At 40.0% G+C, this 22,953-nt stretch overlaps 1 protein-coding gene across 2 annotated transcripts in view; it reads right to left on the bottom strand.

Moving 5' to 3' along the window:
* The window catches only part of cpne5a (copine Va), an 80,980-nt gene extending 59,939 nt beyond the window's left edge, over positions 1-21,041 (bottom strand). For both annotated transcript variants that reach the window (XM_088289583.1, XM_088289584.1), the window contains exons 1-3: positions 20,720-21,041; positions 6,824-6,864; positions 1,331-1,377 (exon numbers count right to left, since the gene is read on the bottom strand). In XM_088289583.1, coding sequence (XP_088145709.1) covers positions 1,331-1,377; positions 6,824-6,864; positions 20,720-20,832 — 201 coding nt within the window. In that variant the 5' untranslated portion in view covers positions 20,833-21,041. The remainder of the gene's footprint in view (positions 1-1,330; positions 1,378-6,823; positions 6,865-20,719) is intronic.
* Positions 21,042-22,953: the final 1,912 nt, after the last annotated feature.

Genomic DNA, 22,953 nt, shown 5'->3' with positions numbered 1-22,953 from the left:
AAAGGTACTCCAACCATCCCATCATGCCTCGAGAAACACAAAAAACGCATTACACGCGCCACTTAGCTTTATCAATAGCTCACAGCTTGACCGTGCTGTCAGCTGCACCCGAAGGCCCGAAGGTTCTCAAATCTCGCTCGTGACTGCACCCAATGGTGCTGAGCTCCAGGTGTGATATCATGTTTCTCTAGACCAGGGGTGGGCAAACTTTTTTGATTGGCGGGCCACAATGGGTTCTAAAATTTGACAAAGGGGCCGGACCAGTAGCAGATGGATGGAGTGTTTTGGTAACCTCACCTCATCGGAGAAAATAAATACATTTAATTTTAAACAAAAGTGAACAAAAGCATTACAACAATATATATATATATATATATATGTCTTTGAAAAAACACAGTGTTTAGAAAATAAAACATTGACAAGGTTTATTCATTTGATTTCTTTCAAGTTCGGCGGGCCGGATTAAAACGTTTAACGGGCCGCATAAGGCCCCCGGGGCGTAGTTTGCACACAGCTTCTCTAAATGATGTTGGGTGAGCAGGTAGCACATCTGACTGACTCACAGATCTGAATTTTGGGGATTGAGGAGAGGTTCTGACCTTTTGTGTTTACATACTACACACACATATTTTCAGGCATTGGTTGTCATTCGTTTTTCTAGTTTGATGGTCTAAGGAAGAACCCATTAAAGTTACGAATAAAAGGATTGATTTTACTTCTTGCTGTTAAGGTCCACTTGCAATGAGGGGCCACTTGGGGGCTGTCATTTATCAGAATGACACAGTGGGGAATACAAAAAAGCTTTCAGGGTGTGTAAATTGCCCATTTTGTAGAACACATAACTGCCATCCAGTGGACTGGCGTGGGACAGTAAACACTCCAAAGTGGTCAGCCAGCCTTGTTTCATAATGTCTTGTTAGTAAAACAGGCTTCAACACGAACACTGGACCTTAATTAGACCCAGTGGTCAATAGCCTGGAGGGGACATGGGAGATCGTTACGCTGATGCTTAAGCAATAATGCTTGCAAAGTGATTAGCAAGGTAAATAAACACATGCAAACACAGAGCGGGCCGTCATGTGTGTCTTATAGAGGTGACTTGAAGGCGGCATGACTCAATGGTTGAGTCATTGAATGGTCTTTCAACCCAAAGGTTGTGGGTTTGATCCTCAACCATAGTGACCATGTCGACTGTACGACCAGTTGTTCCTGATGTTGTGTCGTCAGAGAAAAATGTGTTAAAATGCCTTGAGTACCTGAGGTAGAAAAGCGCTATAAAAGTTACAGCCCAAAGCCCATTTCTTTGTATGGGCTGAGGGGGGGTTCTTACCTCTCGCCACTGTTTGCACTCCACCCCCTGTGTGTACAACACCACCACTGTGAAGAGAGAAGAAAGCAGAGCAGATCAAAAGAACTGTTTCATCTAAAATGTACAAAGCTAAGTTTGACTAGTTACTCATCAGACTTCTGCCTCCAAATGGAGGCTACGCACAACTTCTGAGTTTATTTTAAAACAAAACCCACAACAAATTTCAAGTCAGACAGTTTCATATCCTGCCATGCCTTGCAACATCGCATGCTTGTAAGCACTACCCTTTTCATGCGACAATTTTTGGTTGCCATCTTTTGTTGCTATTTATTTTCCTAGTCTTCTCCAGATTTACTGTAATTTTTTGGGGGGTGGTTACTCTAGTTTAAAACGTTTGTGATTCCTCCATTGCAGTGATTTTTTAAAAATATGATCTAAATCTATTATATAAGAAATGTTTTTTCCATTTTTTTGCATCCTTGCCTGATATAATTTGATACATTCATGACCTTTAACTAGACATCGCTACAAAAACACCGTGCATCCTAATAAACCCACTTGCTGTCTACTGACGTTTTGTACTTTTTCAAAGAAATCTAATATTTAGTTTTTCCCCTGGAGCGGCCTAATGATCTTTATTAAGTCTATTCAACTTGTGGTCCGAAAAACAAATCTACAGCTGCAAGCACGAACCCGTTTCCTCGGTCAGTCTAAATTATCAAATCAATCAAACCTTGATGCAATTCTTTACCAACATTAGGTTGTGAAGTTTAAAAAAAGTCAGTTTTCTGCAGACGAATAATGGCTGACTTCCTCCAAATTTGTTTTGCATGTGATCTTGAGACTTTTGATGATAGACGTGTCCACCCAATTTCACGTCTATCAGCCAAACTGCTGTCGGGGACTCATTTTCTACCTTTCTAAGCAATATAGGGGCACTGGCACCCCCTTCCTTTTTGATCATCAAATTTTGATGCCGTTATATGACCACATTAGATGGAAATGGAAATAGAAAATTTATTGACATTGCATGTCACGAGCACAGAGCAGCGGAATTTATTTTTCCGTTTCAACCCTCCCAATGAACATAAAAAGACAGTGACATGTAACAACAGCAGGAGGACTGACGGGGCGCCGACATTCCTCAGATGTAAAAAGTGAGAGTAGGGCACAGTGTGGGATTTGGAAAAAAAACACCTCTGCACATAGCAACATAAAACAAAATCCCCAAAATGTGACGGGTGTGCAAGGTGTCGCAGCACAGACACAGTGAAGGCAAACATTCTTCACAATTTAACTCCCATCTTATAGGACATCATTTTTCAACATTTATTGAGCCAAAGCACATTTTATTTTACAGAAAAACAAACAAAGACAAAAATTGTCACAAAAATTGATTTTTTTGTTTGAATTATTCTGCCGGTCAATATTTGTTATTGGCATAGATAAATGAGCAAAGATACATCACTTGTAGTCAGTAAATGGATCATTTTCAGACCTGACAAGTGAATTGGGATGATTTCCTTCAGCACACCTGATGATCTCCCAGGGCACATTAATCTGCAAAGGCACACTGATTGGAGCTTTTTTGGGTGAATTCTCTAGCCGGAAAAAATATATCACTTGCACATGATTAAAGTGTGTTAAATTAAGGAAAAAAAGTCTAAAATTATGTCAGTGGACCACGTTTCTGTCATTTGCAACCAGTTTGTCAAAGGACAAGGAATTATGCAAAATGACTAGGTACTTCAAACTAAAATGGCCAATTTCATGTTCAATTTCAGGTAAGGGTCCTTTTTTTGTCCACCTAATGTCATGTCAATCTAGTGTCAGAGACAACGTTTCAGTGGGGAGCTGCTCATTGGGAATCCTACAAAACATATTTCATCAGAAAATACAAGTCGGAAAAAAATTGGGGCAGCCAAAAAGGAGAATCGTTTGTCAAAGGAAGAAGAAACAAGCCCTCCGAGAGGGCCTTCACCTTTAATATGAGATACATAACATTTAACAGTCGGGCGTAAATGTGCACACAAAGGCACACACACTCAGTGACTGTTATAATGATTTTCTTGTTCAATGAAGCATCAACAGTCACTAAAATGTCAGCCAATGAGATGTCGATACTTTTAGACTGGGGGTGGGCAAAGTTATTTGCTCTTGGACCACATTTGAGAGATAGACAGGCCAGGTCATTGGTAGATTGAGGTTGACTGTGTGTGTAAAATACAATACAAAATGGTTATTTAAAAAAAATAATAAAATCACTTGTTTAAAAAAAATTACCAATTATAATAGAGAAAAAATTGCATCTTATTTGTATGTTGTATTTATTTATTTTTAAATGTATACAGGTACAGCACATATTAATTAAAAAGTTACCCGTAAATATGCGAGATTATAGCCAATGGCTAATTAGGATCTTAGCGCTTAACATATGGATAGTTTAGTCTTTAATGAACCAAACATGCATTTTTTGGGGGGGGGGTGAGATTAAAAACCTGAACCTCAGAACTGTGAAGCAGGTGTACAAGTCACTTGCTCGCTGTGCTGCTCGGAGCAAAACCGCGTTTGAATGTCCTCGTCATTTCCTTTTTCCATAAGACACAGATGTCAAACTCAGGTCCTCCAGGGTTGCTGTCCGGCCTGTTTTCCAAATGATCAGGATCGTTATGCTGACAAGCTGATGACTTGAATCAGGTGTGTTGCAGCAGGGTAACATGGAAAACAGGCAGGACAGCGGCCCTCGAGGACCGCTGTTTGACACCTGTGCAATAAGAGAAAGCCAATGACTGATTTTATTTTAATGTAATATCACCTACATCAACACTGAAAATAAATGAATCATCTCGGTCAAACAGGCTTTTACTTGCAAGTATTCTTTATTAATTACTCCGCTACAGCCAGTGGTGCATCTGATGACGTCACAATGCACTAAAGTTGCGTGAAGCGAGCGTGCTTTCTTCAAGGTCACCCGCGTCCATTATTGAGCAAAACACAGTTTTTTTTTCAGGGAGGGATTTTCAGCTTCCTATTCGACTTTACGGCTTCTATCGCGGCATTGCTGAATACAAAGTAGGCCGAGAAATTCTCACAGCAGCTTGTTTGCACAATGGATTGGAACCTCCTTCCTATTATGTAAAATGTCGCTCTTGTTCTGCGTCTGTCTGTTAGAATTCCTTGAAATGCAGTCACAGCACAGCACTTTTGTTTCATATGACTTTAGATGAGATTCAAATTAGTTTCTATAGATGAAGCTCTTAGAGAGTTTCATATAGGTCTTGATTAGGTTTAGACTGAGTTTCAAATGAGTTCCAATCAGGTTCAGACTGAGTTTGTGAGCTTAGATCATGCTTAGACTTTAATTCAGATGAGTTTATATCAGGTTTAGGCTACGTTTCAAATAAGGTTTGATCAGGTTTCGATTCGGTTTAAATCGCGTTTAGATTGACTTTTAAATGAATTTAGATTATGTTTCGGGAGAATTTTGACACCAGAATGTCCAGGATTTTATGGGACTAAAGGTCTAGTCTGGTCCGATATGGTCAAAATGACCTAAATTGGCCAATGTTGGCTACACCTCCTCATTATAAATGTCGCCATTGCCTCAGCATAGGACTGTGGAAGTGGATGAGAGGAATTTTCGTGTTACTCACACAAAAACACAAAATAAATAAAATGTGATGGAAAAGTAATCTGTCGTTTTTAAAACTGATGACTCCGCGCAGGAAAAAATTCGGTAATTGTACAAGAACCACATAAGTTTGTTTTTCAGCGCATTTACAAGTTTGCTGCAGCAGTCGTTAGGAAAATGCTGTCCAATCAGAAGCAATTGTGTCTCTTGCCAACGTGTAGAAAATATTGTGAACAAAAAAGCTGTGTCGCTTTTGGGGGCCACCTTGCTCGTACAAGACAGACAACGACTGTTTTCTCCGCTGAAACATACAGCAGTCAAAACAGCCGAGCAAGCAGGCGAAGCACCCTCTATCTATTATTATTTCTCGGCCCTAACCATCGACCGAAGGTTCCACTCTGAACCGAGCGAAGCCAAACAGGTGCAAGACCAAGTGAGGAGTAACGGCTGCCAGACCTTTGTTGACATATTCATGATTGGTTACAGGTGGTTTGGGAACGGAAAACGAGCCTTTATATGATCTTTTATTACGTGTTTATTTAACACAAGTCAAGAAACGGAATATGACCGTAATTAGATTCACTCAAGCTCGTTTTGCCTTGTTCTTCGTCTCATTGTCCGCTGCTGCAGTGGCGTAAAAAAAAGAACGTCTTCCATGTCAAGGTAAAAGAAGCTCGAGGGAAACAAATGAAACAAACGAAAAACAAAGATAGCAGTCAGGATAAAAAAACGAAACAAAACGTAAAAATCACAAATATTACATACAATATTTGTGGCTCGAATACCGTCCCTCTCTCTCATCTCCTCAAAGTCAAAGGCAGCAGAAGAGGACGGAAACTCTTTCCTCGTAACAAAGTCGCAACAACACAAACCAAATATTTCTTGCAGACATGAAATTTTGAGGTTTGCTTTTTTTTTTTTCCTCAAAGGAGTTGTATTTTACATGAACAATCCGCAGCTGCGTACACGCTGTACAGCACCACACAATCGAAGCGCTACATGTTAGGTCAACCATCAGTGCAAGGACAATCGCGCTCCCGTATGATGTTCTGACTGTGAGAGATACACATGTGGGAAACGTAGCAGGCAAATACAACGGCAGTGGTTTCTTTGTTCTGACCTTGCAGACGAAGGCTCTGGTAATTGTCAAGTAGAAATGTTTAAACAGCATTGATGTACTATTAATCCACTTTTCTACTGCTCATGTTTCACCAGGCAGTCCTCTGAGAAATGATGATCACCGACAAACAGCTGCTGGATTGTCTAATGCCGGCGCCTCGGCCAAGGTGGCCACTCATTGCGCCTCTTTCCCGGATACGCTTGTCGAGGGTCCCGCTGGCTGGTCGAGGACATGGGCATGTGTTTAGTCTCCAGGGACAGTACGAGGTTGGATCACTTAATCTTCGGCGTAGAAGATTGAGGATCTAGTCGTGGTCTTGGATTGGGTGGGGTTGGGGTTTAGAGAGCAAGATTTAGGAGGAATGCTCTGAGAGGGGAGAATGGCGTAAAACACAACTTTGGGAGTGTTTTTGGGAAAGAATTCACATTTTAACATGGCTAAATTCTAAAAAAATAAATAAATGAAAAATTTGCATGATACGGACCCTTTGAATAAATTTAGATCAGGTTTTCGGGGAGTTCAAATACATTTTGATCCTTTTTAGACTATTTGATATGCTTTAGATTACCGTCAGTCTATATTTTACTGCGCAAAAGATAAGGCGATATGATCAAAAGAACACTTTGAAACAGCAAGGACGACTAAATCTAAGTGAAGCTCAGTAAATGTCAGAGGTGCATCCAGTGACCGTCTTGCTATGCTGCAATTAGAATTGTAAAAAAAAAAAAATAAAATAAAATAAAAAAAATAAACAAGAACTTACATGGGTCGGACTTGGAGAAGGTGTCTCTGTCCAAAAGATTTCTGGAAGAGAAGAGAAACGGGTACAGTTAAGAATCAGTCTTCAGCGTGACATGCTAATGCTAATGTCATTAGCATTCTGTATGACGAAACAAAGTTGACATCACAGGTTTTTCGGTCATTGGAGTCAGGGCTTTGTTCGTAGTCACTTTAAGACTACAGTACAAATTTTAGACAGGATATAGGGTTTGCCTAAAAAGGACTAAATATTCGGTACAGTTACAAAATGACATTCACATGAATTCACTCTTAGGGATGTTGTTATTAACTTCACAACATGATATCCAGTTTTCAGTCAGGGCTTTTAAGCAGAGCTGTACCAATAAATAAATTGCATGCAGGTCGGCGAGAATTCAATGAATAGAGATGAGCTTTTTGGATAGAATTCGACAAAGCAACAGGGTGCCATTGTCGTGCGTGTCATTGTGAATTCCTCCGCCACAAAAACGTGTGTGGGGCCAACAGAAGCGGCTTTGTGAGGTGTTAGCTTCGGGAATACCTGACTCCTGTTGGAATATTGTCAGCATCATTATAAAGGAAGATAAGAAAAGCCAAATCCGTGACAGACTGCCTCTCTATGTATTCGCTGAGCAGCAATTGCCCTCCACAGTTATTAGCACATCCATCACATTAGCCAGAGACACAGCCATCCACTTGAGGAATAAAACACATGCGGTCAATTTTAACACACTACTTAAAAACATACACAGAACTCTAACATGACTTGTATGTGTTCCCACAAAGTGACAAACAAAAACCTTGGTGGCGAATTTATTAAGCTGACCCTCTCATGCCAATTCCAATACAGATTTGAAATGTTTCCCGGGACTTTGTTATTTTTTTTATTTCATCTTTATTTAACCAGGAAAAACCCATTGAGATCCGCAAATGTCTTTTCCAAACGAGTACTGGCCAAGAGGCAACACCACAACCCAAGAAAATGAATACAAATTTACAAAAAAACACATACAATAAGAACTATAAATGATGAAAAAAATCGTTGAGTCAAAAAGGGACATTTAGAAACAGCATCGGGAGAAAGAATCAAACTAAAGGCCTTCAGAAAGTAGTCAAAGTGAGATGAAGTTATAAGATTTGACAGTTTTAATGTGGTCTCTTCCAGAGAGTTCCAGTCTGTAGGAGCACAATACTCAAAAGACATCTTTCCTTTCTCTGTCCAGACACTTGGGCACTTAGGGTGTACACATCCTGGGATCAAAGAGCATAAGGTGCAATAGACTTACAGGTCTTCAGACACTGAATATACACACATAAGTATGGTTGGGCCTTTACATTTAAGTCTCTACCAGCGTGTCGGCCGTTGAGTTGACAAAGTAGGCTAACCAGCCTTGGAGTACAGATTTATAATGACTTTGTAAACTGCAGTTTGTTATGAAGCATAGAGCGACATGACAGAGTGTATCATTCATAGTGCCTGGGTTGGAGCATACTGTATGTGTATAAAAGGATTGTTTTGCAGCGTTAATGGACCGCTTCAACTCTGAAAAACTATCACAAACAGCATTGTGTAAGTTAACTGCTTGTAGTCACGAAAGAATACACAATCAGCATAAAAATGACAAATTGACCTTTTTACATTCTGTCCCACATTATTTATTTATATCGTAAAAATAAGTGGAGCAAGAATAGACCCTTGTGGCACGCCCTTAATCTTGAGTTTTCATAACACTTTGGGTATGGAGGGGGCTAAAATACATTTAGTCAAGTTAAGAAACTTCTATAAGGACTTCACAAAACACTTTAAAACACTTAAAAATCTGATTAATTTCACAAAACGAACTAATACAATAGTGTGTGTGTGTCTGTGTAGCCATCTTGGATTTTGATGAATACTAATTTTGATGGAGGGAAAGAAGCAACCATCCGCGCTCACACTCATACCTATGGGCAATTTAGAGTGTCCAATCAACCTGTCATGCATGTTTTATTGGAACGTGGGAGGAAACCGGAGTACCCGGAGGAAACCCACACAGGGACGGGGAGAACATGCAAACTCCACAAAGGATGGCCGGAGCCGGGATCGAACCCACGACCGGTGCTGTCTCTCACTGTGAGGCCATCGTGCTAACCAGTTGGCCACCGTGCCCCCGCGGTCAAGCATTTTGAATGGAAATTCCTTAACATGTTCGTGAGACGCTTACTGCTACTGTGGACCTGCAGAGATAATAATGAATAATGGAGGAGGTGTAGGAGGAGACGAATGAGGATGAGACACCTGCTGCTTCCAAAGTGAAGGTCAGCAGATGTTTCTGTGGCTAAAAGCGCTGCAGATGACGGTAAGAATTTAAACCCTCACTGTAATGTTTGCTTCATTAAAACGCTCACGTGACTATTAACCATGCCGCATTTTTCATCATTTACTCCCCTAATTTTGACCTGAGGGCATAATTGTTCTCTTAAACTTAATGTCAACAAAATTCCTTGACACCAAAAAAGCAGCAAATGGTGCCACAGAAATGCTATGAATGCTCTGACCATAAAAAGATCCTCACATACTTGCCGTTCAGCACCTGTGGGTTGACATATTTGCAGATTTTTTATTTGTTTTGCTGATTTTTTTTTTTTTTTACCTCAATTCATTTTAATAGCCTTCAATTACACAGAGATTTTTTCCTATTTGCTAATTACGCAAAAGGTCCATAGTTTGGGTTATTGAAGCAAAAATAACGACCATGTTGTGAGTTCTACTCCATCCTATACTTCCGCACCGTTCGACCTCACTTGCATTATTCATTTTTGCTGAATTAAAGAATCGCCTTGAGTCAAACAGCAATCTTTATAAAATAAGGTCCAATTGAAATGGCTCAGCTGACCTCCACCAGGGCTCTAGTCTCCATCCGTTTGTCTGTCCCTCCCATTTGCTTTGATTGCTCCCAAGCTGCTCGAGGCGCTCGCGGACAAAGAAAAAGCACCGCTGAGAGAACGCTAAGTGTCTGTGCTCACTTGAAAAGAAAAAAAGAGGACCATAGGGTGCAGGAAAAAGCCAAGTAAAGGAAAATTTGAAATTCATTGGCTCGCTTCTGTTGTCTCCAAAGTCATACACCAACTTTTTAACTCTCTCCAGCGTTGGTTCAGCCTCGACAATTAAGCCCTCGAGAGCCAATGAGGCAGCAGATCGTATAGGAAATAGTCAGCCGTAGTCGAGGCTATTGAAAATTGGAAGCCATTACTCTCCGAGAAAGTAGAGTAGGATTAGGAGACGATACAGTATCGGGTTTCCGAGCTACTCAGCAGCCTCATCGAGTGAGGAGATTCTAAGTTAACTTGGTTTGAGAAGATATATTGTCCTCTCAAGCTAACTTTGTTGGCTGGTTATACTGCATTACTAACACAAGTATGTGTCTTAATACTGCCGTAGTTACAATTTCATTTAATAATTTCCCACAAGCGATGAATAAAATGCCCATCAGTAGGGCTGAATAAAAATCAACGGTGGCTCGAACCGAGATGTGAATTGGCTGTTAAAAAACAAACATTGAATCAGAATTTATCAATCGAGTCATTGTATATTGTCCCGTGAATTTTCACAGAGGCAATTTGATGGCGCTTACGTCTTAGTGTGACATGTACATGGGAATGGCGAGTTCACATGTGTGCAAGCATGCTACATTTGAGCCTAACGGCTAAAGGACATTAAATTAAACTGTTAAGCAGTAAGACAATAAAGCCAAGCTAGGCAGCCTGTGTTGTTGTTATTGTACTGGTGGACTCTTACGCCATTACAAAACCATAGGAGGGGGAGTTTGCCACTTGGACACTGAATCGGAGATGACAGTTTAGCTTTGCGCTATAGCTGGTATGACACAATATACAAGATGGATATTGTGAATCAAAGCAGGAAAAACAGTGTGGATTCTACCATGTGCCAGAATAAAATGAGAGATCTTAGCAGTTGAAGTAAGCCGTTTTTGACTAAAAAGGAAAATCTGACAAAATCGGAGAGTTTAACCCTGTAGCGTCAACACTCCCTCACAAAGATGGCTCGTGGATTTAATTTTTTTTTTTTTAAATTGAGTCTTTATGGGGGTCCTTGCTTTATTGCAATGCCGTAGCCCCACTCTGGACTTCGATGAACACTTAGACCTTCTTCAGAAATGAATTTAATATAGTATTTGGAAAGCTAAGTAATTTTTTTTAGGTGGTACTTGGGGTAAAATGTCGGCGAGCCATTGCTTTACACTAATTGTCAGGTTTAATTTGGAGGCTTGTTGATGAAGTGCTGCCGCCATGACAGAAAATAAAATTGTCTCTTTAAGGGCACTTGTTTTATGGGATGCTATGGTTGACTGAGCCAGTGGTGGCTTCATCTGCAGTGTGGACATGGCTGGGTGAACATCTGCACTGGAGGGAGACTCAGACACAACAAGTCTTCAATAACGTCACAAAATGTGGCAGATGTATTGGTTGGGGAGGAAATGGTTACTAGCAGGTCTCAGAAAAGTGGCTAAATATATTGACAAATTCAGTAAATTTACACTGAAGAGATTTCGCTGCAAGTGCCGCCCTCGTCAATAATGGAAGCAACACTTGTTGGAATGAGACAAAAGTTGCAGAATTAATACGAATGATCTGCATACGTATTTTTCATTCCACAATTTATTCTTCCCAGATTCATTGTGATCCCAAGTCGCAAACGTTTCAATGTTTACACTAACAGATTGCATGCACACCTGTTATGAAGCCCGTCCTCTTTAAATAAATGTCTTGCGCTTTAGGTTGCTTTAATGGTTTTCACCACAGATAATTTGGGAGAAAATGGCAAGATAAAGCTCTCCCCCTCATTTCAACATAATTACTTTCACATCTGTTTGTGTGCAAAATAAATTTTGTACCCGTTTTATATATATATATATATATATATATATATATATATATATATATATATATATATATATATATTATCTTACTCCGTCAAAGTGAGACAATAGCCAGCAATACTTTTCTGTCTGGATGAGAATGAAAGCTTTTATATAAATATATATATATTATTTATATATATATATGTATATATATATATATATATAAATATATATATATTATTTATATATATATATGTATATATATATATACATATATATATATATATATATATATCATCCAGACAGAAAAGTCTTGCTGGCTATTGTCTCACTTTGACGGAGTAAGGAGAGGAGCAGATTTTGTTGTGAACAAATCCACTGCCTGTGAAAAGTTCAAACTGCCACAGAGGGAAAAGCCTTCCTATGATGTAACACTTGTAAACCTGTCAGTCATTTCACATTTCCTAAACCAGTGGGGTGTTCATAAAACACACTCTTCTGAGCCTTAGGGGCCATCTGAAAATAGTGACAAAAGCAGCATGAGCCCTCTGAGCCGGGAGGGATCGCCTTGTTTCCACTCTTGGCTTTTTCCTGTCATTCCTGTCAACACTTTGCGACTGCACTGTGCTACAAAAGATACAAGATGAAGCAACAAGCACAGTGAACCGTCATCGAGGCGGGTAATTGAGTTCGCATTAGACCGACAACAAGTAATCAATAAAAGCCATTCTCACGTCACGTCATCTTTTTCACAACGTGTTTTTTTTTCTGATCTGCAAGGATCTGTAAAGCATCCTCAAGTGGCCTGACATGTGATATTAATTGGCATATAAATCAAATATTCTTATATAATTAACTCACTATCTCATTACAGCTCTTATAATGCTTTAGTACATAAAGGGCAAGTCCAAAATGTTACTCAGGGGGTCAGCTAACAACCGATCACAGCTCATCTTGCGCACATCGCATGACCAAACTTAGAAAGCTGGTGACACACCAAACATGATATAAACAAAAAAAAATTGGGCTTATTCTACAATTATAATTTTTATCAGAATACCGTGTTCAGACTAGTAGTCTAAATACAAGAGAACATAGCAGAGAACATAAATTGGACTTGACCTCCCCTTAAAGGGCCACCATACCTTTGCCTAGAGGAGGTAGCACAATAATTCCTCCATCCTTTCATGCAGAACATTGACATCCGCATTTTTATTAGAGCTCGGACTCGCACCCAATGTGTCCATACAGAATTTGTGTTAATATGTATGACATTCGAATTGATTCGCATCTTGCATTTTATGTAAACACACTTCATAATTCGACAAATGAAAATGATCATTTTATCAAAATGGAGTGCACTTATATCTTTATCATTAGTATGTGTTTATAAAGCCATATTCAGTTACCTCATTAAAAAATCGGGTGTAGCGTACACGGGCATGTTGATGCAGCATATTAATCCACGGAAAGGCCAAATAAATAAAAATAAAAACAATGTTGTATACCTTTCAGTCCCAGACCTCAATGACAAGTGTCTCAAATAGTTTTTATTATTATGTAAATTATGTTCTTGTTGGCAGTTGCCGACAAGGGACGAACTGGGCCCACGTCGATCGGCCTGAAATGCAGACAGGAACTTAGTGACGTACTGACGACCTCCGCTCACCTCTACCCCACGGTGCTGCCAGACCAAAAGTTAAATATTGTTCAGAATTTCATCCAACAAAAAAAAGTCTTCTAAATCTTGCACACTTTCTATGTGTCTCATGAAATTCTAATCTACCCGAGCCATGAAGCATGTCTCACACCGACTTCATATCTGGGATCAGAAAGTTGCCCCCCCTCCAAGGAGCGTCAATCAGAGAGGCTGGATTCTGCTCCTGACAGCAGTTACGTCCAAGGTAATGACTCCCTCGGGAGCAGATTGATTGTGTTAGTTACCCCCCACCCTCCCTCCTCCCAGCTATGGAATGTATTGATTGGATGCTGCACGGCTCTAATCAATCAATCCCTCAGACTGAATGGTTACATAGCGCAGTGTTTCCAAACCTTTACTGAGCTATCGTTATAAAAATCACACGGCCAACTACAAATGGCACACAAAGCATTCATAATGAAGCACAACAATGAATGAATGAATGAATATATAATTAATTCAAGGGAGCCAGCGCAAAGACAAAAAAAAGAGAGAGAGAAATATAGCTGAACCTTTGAGACCTTGTCAAAAGCCAAGGACGAAGTATAGTTCTGCCTCCACCAGCAAAAATGTATTTGCTGCCTTTACAGGTGCTTCTGTTTTGTTTCACTCTCCGAGCTGCGCTTCTGCTAGTAGAAGACACGTCACTCCAATGAACGCCGTATTCTGCATGGTTTGCGTAAAATAAAGGGTGGAGTCATCTGTTGCTCATTTTGATGACGCAGGATCGCATTTGCTGTTACAAACAAAGTGCAGCAACACATGTAGACAGGCGATGTAACAATACTCAAGTATAGCTTATATTCTCGGAGACAAACCACTAATATTACTGCACTTTTCTGAGTCACTTGCAGGAGTTGTGAAACTCTTTTTTGTTTTTCATCTGCATTATACTGTCACACCAGAAGGAGACACTACGAATCATGATGCACAGTTGGATTCTTTCCATTTTGTTTCATTTTCTCATGACAGTAAGTCTTTATAAATTACAATATTATATCATGGTATCTAAGGTTGGTCACCTCCCAACCCAAAGGTTGTGGGTTTGATCCTGAGCTCTGTGACCATGTGAACGAGGAGACTGTTAAAGTTCTTTTAGTACATTAAAAGTAGAAAAGCGCTAAACAGGTGAAAGCTTTAAAAATAGTTGCGGTATTGTAAAAAGAACAACAGGTCGTAGATAACATCACACTGCATTCTCTTCTGCTCTTTAGTTTCACCCCGTCTAAGCTAATATGCAGAGAGATGGGAGAGCAACGACTCGAATTCAAGACAAATTGGATATATTCTACAGTCGTAAGCTATTGGGATCATCACAACAGAGTTGGCGATAGGGACCATAAAAACGTATTCGTTTTACAGTCGGCGATATTAAAATGGACCATGGATCAATTTCAATATCAAAGAGCACAAATCACGGTTGGGGAAAAAGCGAAGACCAAAGGAAGACAAACAGATCACGAACAAGTGGCTTTGTCTTTGCCGTTGTTCTTTTTTACACAATGTAATGAAGAGCATACGGAAAGAAGAAAACACGACATTTGCATCTTTCAGTTACATGTTTGAAATAAATACTTTTTAAAAAAGCGTACACAGCTTACGTGTCTATGGATTTTATATTGACAGACAGGTGTACTAGTTTGTTCTTTTGGGGATCTTTGAGTTGCAAATCTTGAATGTTGCCATTTCCTTTTTCACAATTTTATGATTTTTCACGATTGTGAAGGCACATTTTCAACTCAACAAAGAGTTTGGCCACCGGCTAAATGTTTTCATCAAGTATGTCTTGACCAGCTCGTCTGTGAAATTCAAGTTTCTTCATAACTGTAATGATGAACAGTTGCCAATAGATGACAGAATTGTGTCGCTTTGAATTTGTGATCAAGACAGTTTTTGAGTTCAATCTATGGATCAACGGCTGAACCTCGGCTTGTCACAGTCGAGGAAGTGGGCAAGAAATGACAAATTGGACAAATGTAGGTACTTGACACTTGAGCATTCGGAATAATTCCATTTTTGGAGAAGCTAACCAATGACAACTGCAAATTCCTAAAGAAACAGAAAAATAGAGAAAAACTAGTTTCCTGGTGAAAGATTCTTTCGTTTTGCAAGTTTGGTGTTTAAATTGTCACAACACACACTGAACTGAGTCTTAAAATGAACTGCTTTGAAAACAGTTGCCAGTGGAAGACTCATTCTATTTATTATTATTAACTCATTCAGAATGCGTTAACCCTCTTCTCTGCAAATTTAGAAGAAATACAATTTTTATTTCCACTTTACACGTGTTGGGCCTCTGCAACTTGGCATCAGCACAGATCGCAAACTTGGCAGCTCAAGACTGACTCGAGTCAAGTCATGTGACCTTCACAGCGATGTGAGGAGTCATTTTTATTGGCGCGAAGCCCTCAGCACGAGGAGGGTGACGCTCGGGGCTAGGACCCTCCAGCAAAACCAATCAGAACCTTCGAAACACACTAGCTTTGATAAGACCCTTGTCTGACACCGACCCTCCTGTCACACTTTTTTCTTCTTCCAAAGGTCTCTTTCCGCAATATTGGCAGATAATATAAGAACCCCTGCAGGGCTGCACGCTGCAATTCAATTCCAAGTGCTCGGCAATCTCAGAGTTTCAGACTGAATAAATAAATTACACAGCATTGTGAAGCCTTTCATCCACACAAAACCCACTTGCTTCTTTGTCTGTAAATAAACCATGACAGTTTGTGTTCAGACGATGGTGCCGTTTATTATTTGGATCAATTATTCACCTTTATGGGGGCTCGACATGCCTGAAAACCAGATGAGTACCTCTATATATTGGTGATGATGTATGAATGTTTCATAACTCACCAAGTAGCGCCCTTGTGAAAGTTTGAGAAAAGGAGCCGCACTCCATCAACACAAAACTGGCACAACACGTCAATTTAAACAGGACAATCAAAAAAGTCTCAACCAATGCCAAACATTACACAATTCCAGGGACAAAAACAGTTTTTGCCACACATTCTGATTAGTTTCACTGGAGATGATGCTGCTCCTTCAGGCGTGAGCGACTTGGCCAGCTGACGGCAGTAAAATACAGACAGAGTCACAAACAGACTCCCAACTCAAGATATACACTTGACTCAGTGAGCCGCAGTCATATTAGGAGTTCTTAGTGGCGGAGGAAGAATATACAGTCGGCTCTCGTATGCGGTATCCATACTGGCAGATTTTTGTTTCAATATATATTTTATAATATTCTTTTTTTTAGGGGAGGGCGGGTTGTTATTTTTCTTATTATCCTCTGTTTTTCAACAAAAAAAAAGCACATTTTATGCTTATCATTAGATTTTTTTTAAATTTGGGGGGAATTTATTTAATAAAAAAAAAGCAATTCAATGCATTTCAATCAATTAATTATATGCAAATTTTCACAGATTGCAGATTGCACAGCAGATAGTATGTGTGTTGCTTAACCTTTTGTGCTCAAGTAGCTGCTAGTACTGTTATCCCATCATGGCATTTTGCATTAAGCTAAACGAACTTTATTGAGCAAAAGCTATGTCGTTGTTTCAAATACACAATGAGTAATTGTCGTTCTTTGATGTTTAGTTTGACAGTAAACTCCAACTGGGAGTTGCCTTAAAGAATTTGAAGCCTCCTTCCTGTGGCTGTTTGTGAACTGAATTGAGCTTCGTTCACAAATCAATCTAAAAAAAAAATTCATCAGAATGATGTCTCGTATCTTGGAAATGTCTCAAAGCAGCACTGTTGGATGGCCGAGTGGTCTAAGGCGCCGCGTTCCGGACCCAGTCTCCCCAGGAGGCCTGGGTTCGAATCTCGTGGCTGCCAGGATGGCCGAGTGGTCTAAGGCGCCGCGTTCAGGACCCAGTCTCCCCAGGAGGCCTGGGTTTGAATCTCGAATTTCCCCATTGTGGGACTAATAAAGGCATTATTATTATTATTATTATTGTGTGTGCAGGTTTTGTCGTGTCTTGCATTGCTCCCCAGAGGTCTGACCTGTGTGGAAATGAGTCGCTGCGCTGGAGTCTGAATCAGACAATCTCTCCCAGCTCACAGGCAGCAGAAATTATTTTTCTATTCGGGAAAAGTGTGGCCCGAAGCAAGTCTTTGTTTGGAGAGATGTTAATGACAAACAAGGGAGCTGCAGACCGACAGCGCCTGGAGGCATCAACACACATCGCAAGCTTTTACAGACGAAAAGTGGGGGAAAACTAATAATCGTGCATCAGGAGGGACAAACTGAAGTCCAGCTGCTACTCACCACCAGGTTTGTACAAAATATAATCCGGTAAATATTCCAAGTGACTGGTTAAATGACAATCTTGATTTCTCTGAACTGTCACACTATTACTTTTGAGATGAACAGGCCCTCCCACTCCCCGTTGATGGCTAATATCAAATACCACGTTGCACCCACATTAAAAAGCGTCGCCTTCCTGTTTGCAATAGCTGCTTTCGATTCATTTGGGAGAAGTCCCCTATACGAGTTGCCAAAGTACAAGCCTTGTGGCTTTGGCCAATATGACTGCTTAAAACCCTTTTCATGTATGGGTCCTAGAGATTTTATCACGTATAATGTTTTGATAGACAAGTCTACCCAATTTCGTGCTTGTGGATATTTTTTATCAAGAAACGAATGGGCCATCGCAGCCCCTAAATTTGGAGGGGGGAAAAATGCAGATCACAGACATGATACGAAACTAAATTAAAGTGACAACTTTGTGGCTTTAGGAAACAAAAGAAATCAAGCAAAGAAAGTCAGTAACAATTTTACAGAAAGCAGGGGAAAGAAATATGGAATCATTCAATTTGAAATGGGATTGACCTGTAAAATTAAATTTCCCAAATTAGCACCTTCATCAGATTAGATCTTTTTTTTAGTTTACACCTTGTAGAACTGTTGCACCAAGTGGACTGACATGAATCATGGCTCCAACATGAGAGATCAGAATCAGAATCAGAATCAGAATCAGAAATCCCTTTATTGTCATTGTACTCAAGTGTGCAACGAGATTAGAGAGCTCCCCTCTCCAGTGCAATACAACAATAATTCAGATAGATACATAAATTAGATAAATAAGAGAATAGTTAGTGCAATGGAAAATAATACTGGATAGGATATATAAAAACACATCACGTTGCTGTTCTGCAAGGTAAGGGTGGTCGTGTGTGTGTGTGAGAGTTTAGATGACAAAGAAGAGGATTATCAAACCCTAGATTCTTAAAAACAGTTGATTTTTTTTTCATGCATGGTGAACAGCATAATTCCGATTTTATCCAATCCAATTTTGGGCCTCTTTCGTATGTGTACATAAATTGTATATATATATGTTTGCGATGCACCTGAATGGCGAATCTGCAATGGGGAAGATGATGCAAATCGTTTTTTTGGTACAGTTCCAATGACCTTTATGATGATGAATGCCTGAAGAAAACATGCACATTTCCAGAGTCATTGATGAATATGGGGCTGCAAGTTGACATTATGGACATGAGTTGAAACGGTCAAAACATTCCTTGATGAAAGACACATATGGGAAATGCCACGGCTGGCAAATAGTCGGGATATCAATCCCATTGAAAATCTTTGGTGGAAACTGAAAAAAACGGCCCATGTAAGACTCCAACCTGCAAAGCTGGTGAGGCAAAACCGATTGTGACGATTAACACACATTGAGTCCTTGCCTCTGAGACCGCCAGCCATTTTGCAAAACCAGAGCTGGTGGAACAAAGTACTTGTGGTGTGTTGACGTGACCTTTTGTCATTGTTTTGATTTTCATGAACCCATAATTCCTCCCTCGGAGTTGAGTGATTCCATATTTTCCCCTCTGCTTCCTCTAAACAACTGTGACTGACTAGTACTCCATTTGTTTTCATTTCGTTTGGTGTTTCTTAAAGCCAGAAAGTTGCCATTGAAAATAACTTCAGTCTTATCTGTGATCTGCTTTTTTTTTTTTTTCCACAAAAAAAAAAAAAAAACGTGAAACAACATCCTCCGATAATGGTGATTGCATATTTTTTGCTTGGGGCTATAGCAGACCTGCTTCTGATTGGAGCTCTTTGGCGCCAATTCCTTAGTATGAGTTTGTCAAAGCACACATACTTACACACACACCAACACACCCCCCCACACACACACGCTCACACACCACTCCCTGCAGATTTCCACCACAGCAATTCAATCAAAGTTAGGAGGTCGCACCGGTAAGCGGAGGATTCCGAGGATGAACAACAAGAGGCCAATGGAGAGGGAGGGAGGTGTGACACTCATTCTCTGCGCCTCTCTTGCGTGTCTCTCTCATACATGAAATGAAACTCATCCATAATGGATCGATGAATGAATAATGAACACGTCGTCGTAGCCCAGAGAGTGCAGCTAAAACGTCTTAAACGGCAAGTGATGCGAGGATGGAGAGCAGCCGTCGCAGGCAGCCCTGCCCCACCCTGAGCAACAGCATGCAAGCTTGTATTTGGAGGAGGGGTCTTTGTGCAGCCGGAATTGAACATAAGGGATGGACAATTTAAAGGCTTGAGCTTGTGTGACAAATGCTTCCCAGGCCTGTAAAGCACTAGAGGGAGGGTGAATGGTGGGAGATGACCTGGAGAGAGGCAACTAAACTCCGACACAGTCAATATCACCACAACACACGCGCACACACAAATTATATAACACGGACCAATGCTAAAATTGATGATAAAAAAACGTGATTAAGTTTTGCCATCAATTCTTCAAAATGCTCAATTGTATGATGAAATAAAGATAAAAATGACTCGATATTGCATTTAAATGTTAGAAATGCTCAGATTTGATACAAAATTTAAAAAATTTAATTAAAAATTAAAAAATTCAATAAAAAATGGTAGAACTTTGCAATCATATGCTGGAAATGCTAAAATGTTGGACATAAAATGAAATGCTGAAATCAAATGTTGAAAATTCAAATAAATGTGGGAAAAGTAGATTCAATATGGCAAAAAAAATTATAAAGATTTTATATTGCAATTGCTAAAAACCCTGACAGATAAAAATACCATTTCGCAATGAAATGATGAAAATGCTTAAATAAACATAAAATTAAATATTAAAATCAAATGCTGAAAAAACTTTAGGGAAAAACACATGAAATATTGCATTCCAATTCCAAATCTTGCAAATGCTAAAATATTTAACAAAAAAATATGAAATATTGCAATCAGACTGAATAAATCACATTGAACAATAAATCCCCATCAGAGCATCATTCAATGCAATGAGTTTGCCCGATGTCAGCATTGCTTCTAAGAAAGATATTGCAGCATCTAATTGATTGGTTGCATGCATTTACTCACCTGCAGGAAACGGTGATCTCCACTTTGGTAGCCGGGATGCTCCCGCTGCTGGGGTCCAAATCACACACCGTCGTCGCCGTGGTCTCCACTTTATCCATCACGTCACCCTCCATGCTGCCGGCAAAGGCAGCCCAGGCTGCCCGGGGTCGAGCGTTGGTATCCGGTGCTCCTCCGTGGGAGTGGAGAGAAAGAGCTTGGAAAGTTGACGACAGCAGCAGGCTCACATCAGCCTCCAGGACCGCTCGGCAGGCGAAGAATGCGCGCGGAGGTGCGCTGGTGGTGGAGCGCAAGCTGCGAACTCCACCCTCCTCCTCCTCCTCTTCCTGCTTCTCTGCCGCCGCCTCCTCGTCTTCTGTGTGCATTCCCCTACATGCATGCAGCTGCATATCCACGCTATTGATCCACTCGCCCATTGATCTTTTTCTTTACGGGACTTCAAATTGGCTTGAACAGAAAATAAATAAGCGAAAATGAGATGAAAAGTGCCTGGGGAATTAATTGCACAATCTCACTCATGTTTGTCCAGCCTGCAAGCAGTAACTAAATTGCAAGGTGATATTATTCATCGCCTCCCTGAATTTATTAGCTCCCTTTATTAAAAAAGAGGACAATAAAAGAAGAGAGTTATTTACAGATTTAGTGTTTAAAAGGGGGGATTCCATTAAAACAAACTGTTTTTGTCTCATTTGTTCCAACGCTTGCTCGGACTTGACAGTAACACAAGATAAATGTGTGAAAAGCATCCGTCACGGTACAAGAAACCACCACGTCTGGAGAAAAACAACCAATCAGAAAAGTGCGATTAAAACTAATTGTCTGCCAGCCTAGGTAAAATGAATATATATCTGTCAATGACACTGAATGAGTTAATCCCTTCCAGAACGTCTGCCTAAAACGAAATCGTACGAAAACCAAAGCAGTATTTCCCATAGGAAATGATTGCAATTCAGTCAATCTGTTCTGGTAACACAATATTTAGAATTAATATATTTTAAATCTTTTTTTTAAATGTCCAGTTTCACACACAAAACAGTGTCAAACATAATTAATGAAGAGGATAAATGAACAACCCATCACTGACCTTTATTGAAGACTGGGAGTGTGGGAGGAGCCATTTCCATACATTGCTGAGTTCCTTCTTGATTTCGATCATGTTTCTCATTTTCTTTATGAAATGGCTGCCATTTGGAACTGTTTGACGGATTGCACAAAAAGGGTCCAACAGACAGCAAAGTGTGTTGCACAATGCCAACTTATTAACAACTCAATGCACTATAAACTTCTGCGCGTTGTTCGGCAACACGCGGGCAAGTTAGGACATCATCGGCGTGACACATCTTGTCAAAAGTCAGACCTTGTAAAAATCATTTTATATATTTACAATAAAAATATTTTTTTTAAATTATCTTTGCTGTATTTTGATGAAAGCATGTCCTACAGATGTCATCAAGACACCTGTGAAGTCTTAATTTGTGGAAAAAAAATGCGTAAATCTTTATATCGCTTTTAATGGATTTTGGCACAGCTGCTCTAATTGAAGTCCTGCTGGTGCTGTTACAGCTTGGACTTCTCATACTCGCACAGCTTCAGGCTTCTTTCATGTAGTTTGAATCACCAGAAGTGATGTTCTTCACTTTCCATTTCTCATTAATGTCTGCTTTGCAGCTCTGAGAAGAGCAAAAACGTTGCAGTGGTAGTTTACACGTCGTGCCGTGAAGGTGCAGATTGACGTTTGGGTTATAATTGGATGAGGGGGCGCAGGAGTGGGCTCATTTCATCAAATGAACAGGAAATTCGTCTACCTTCATCCTTGAGCTGAAGCCCCGCATTGAAGTGCATTCACACACGTTGAGTGGGGGCACTTCTATTTGTGACAGGTCCACACCGCACAATGTGTACATATTTTTGGGTCCAGTGTTCACTAATGATTATTAAAAAAAGCGACTATCAAGTTTCATTCCCACCACAAAACAGGCATTGCGAGTGGAATCGTTTTCACATTATTTTGTGTTTGACAAGAAAAGGTAACCACACGCTAAACATTGCCAAAGATATGGTGCCATTTGTAGAGCACAAAAGCAAGCGGTCATTTATTCACATCGGAAACTCCTAACCCGAGGAATGTGCTACCATGCAGCAATGTCTATCGTACTTTATGAAAAAAAAAAATACAGTACGGAATAAAACAATACGCAAAGCATTAAACAGTTTTACCGTTTTTGCTTAATTTTAAT

Source organism: Idiotropiscis lumnitzeri, chromosome 3 (assembly GCF_059441095.1).
Source record: "Idiotropiscis lumnitzeri isolate Australia: NSW breed Sydney's pygmy pipehorse chromosome 3, RoL_Ilum_1.0, whole genome shotgun sequence".
Taxonomy (NCBI): domain Eukaryota; kingdom Metazoa; phylum Chordata; class Actinopteri; order Syngnathiformes; family Syngnathidae; genus Idiotropiscis; species Idiotropiscis lumnitzeri.
This window is presented reverse-complemented; position numbering and strand designations above follow the sequence as displayed.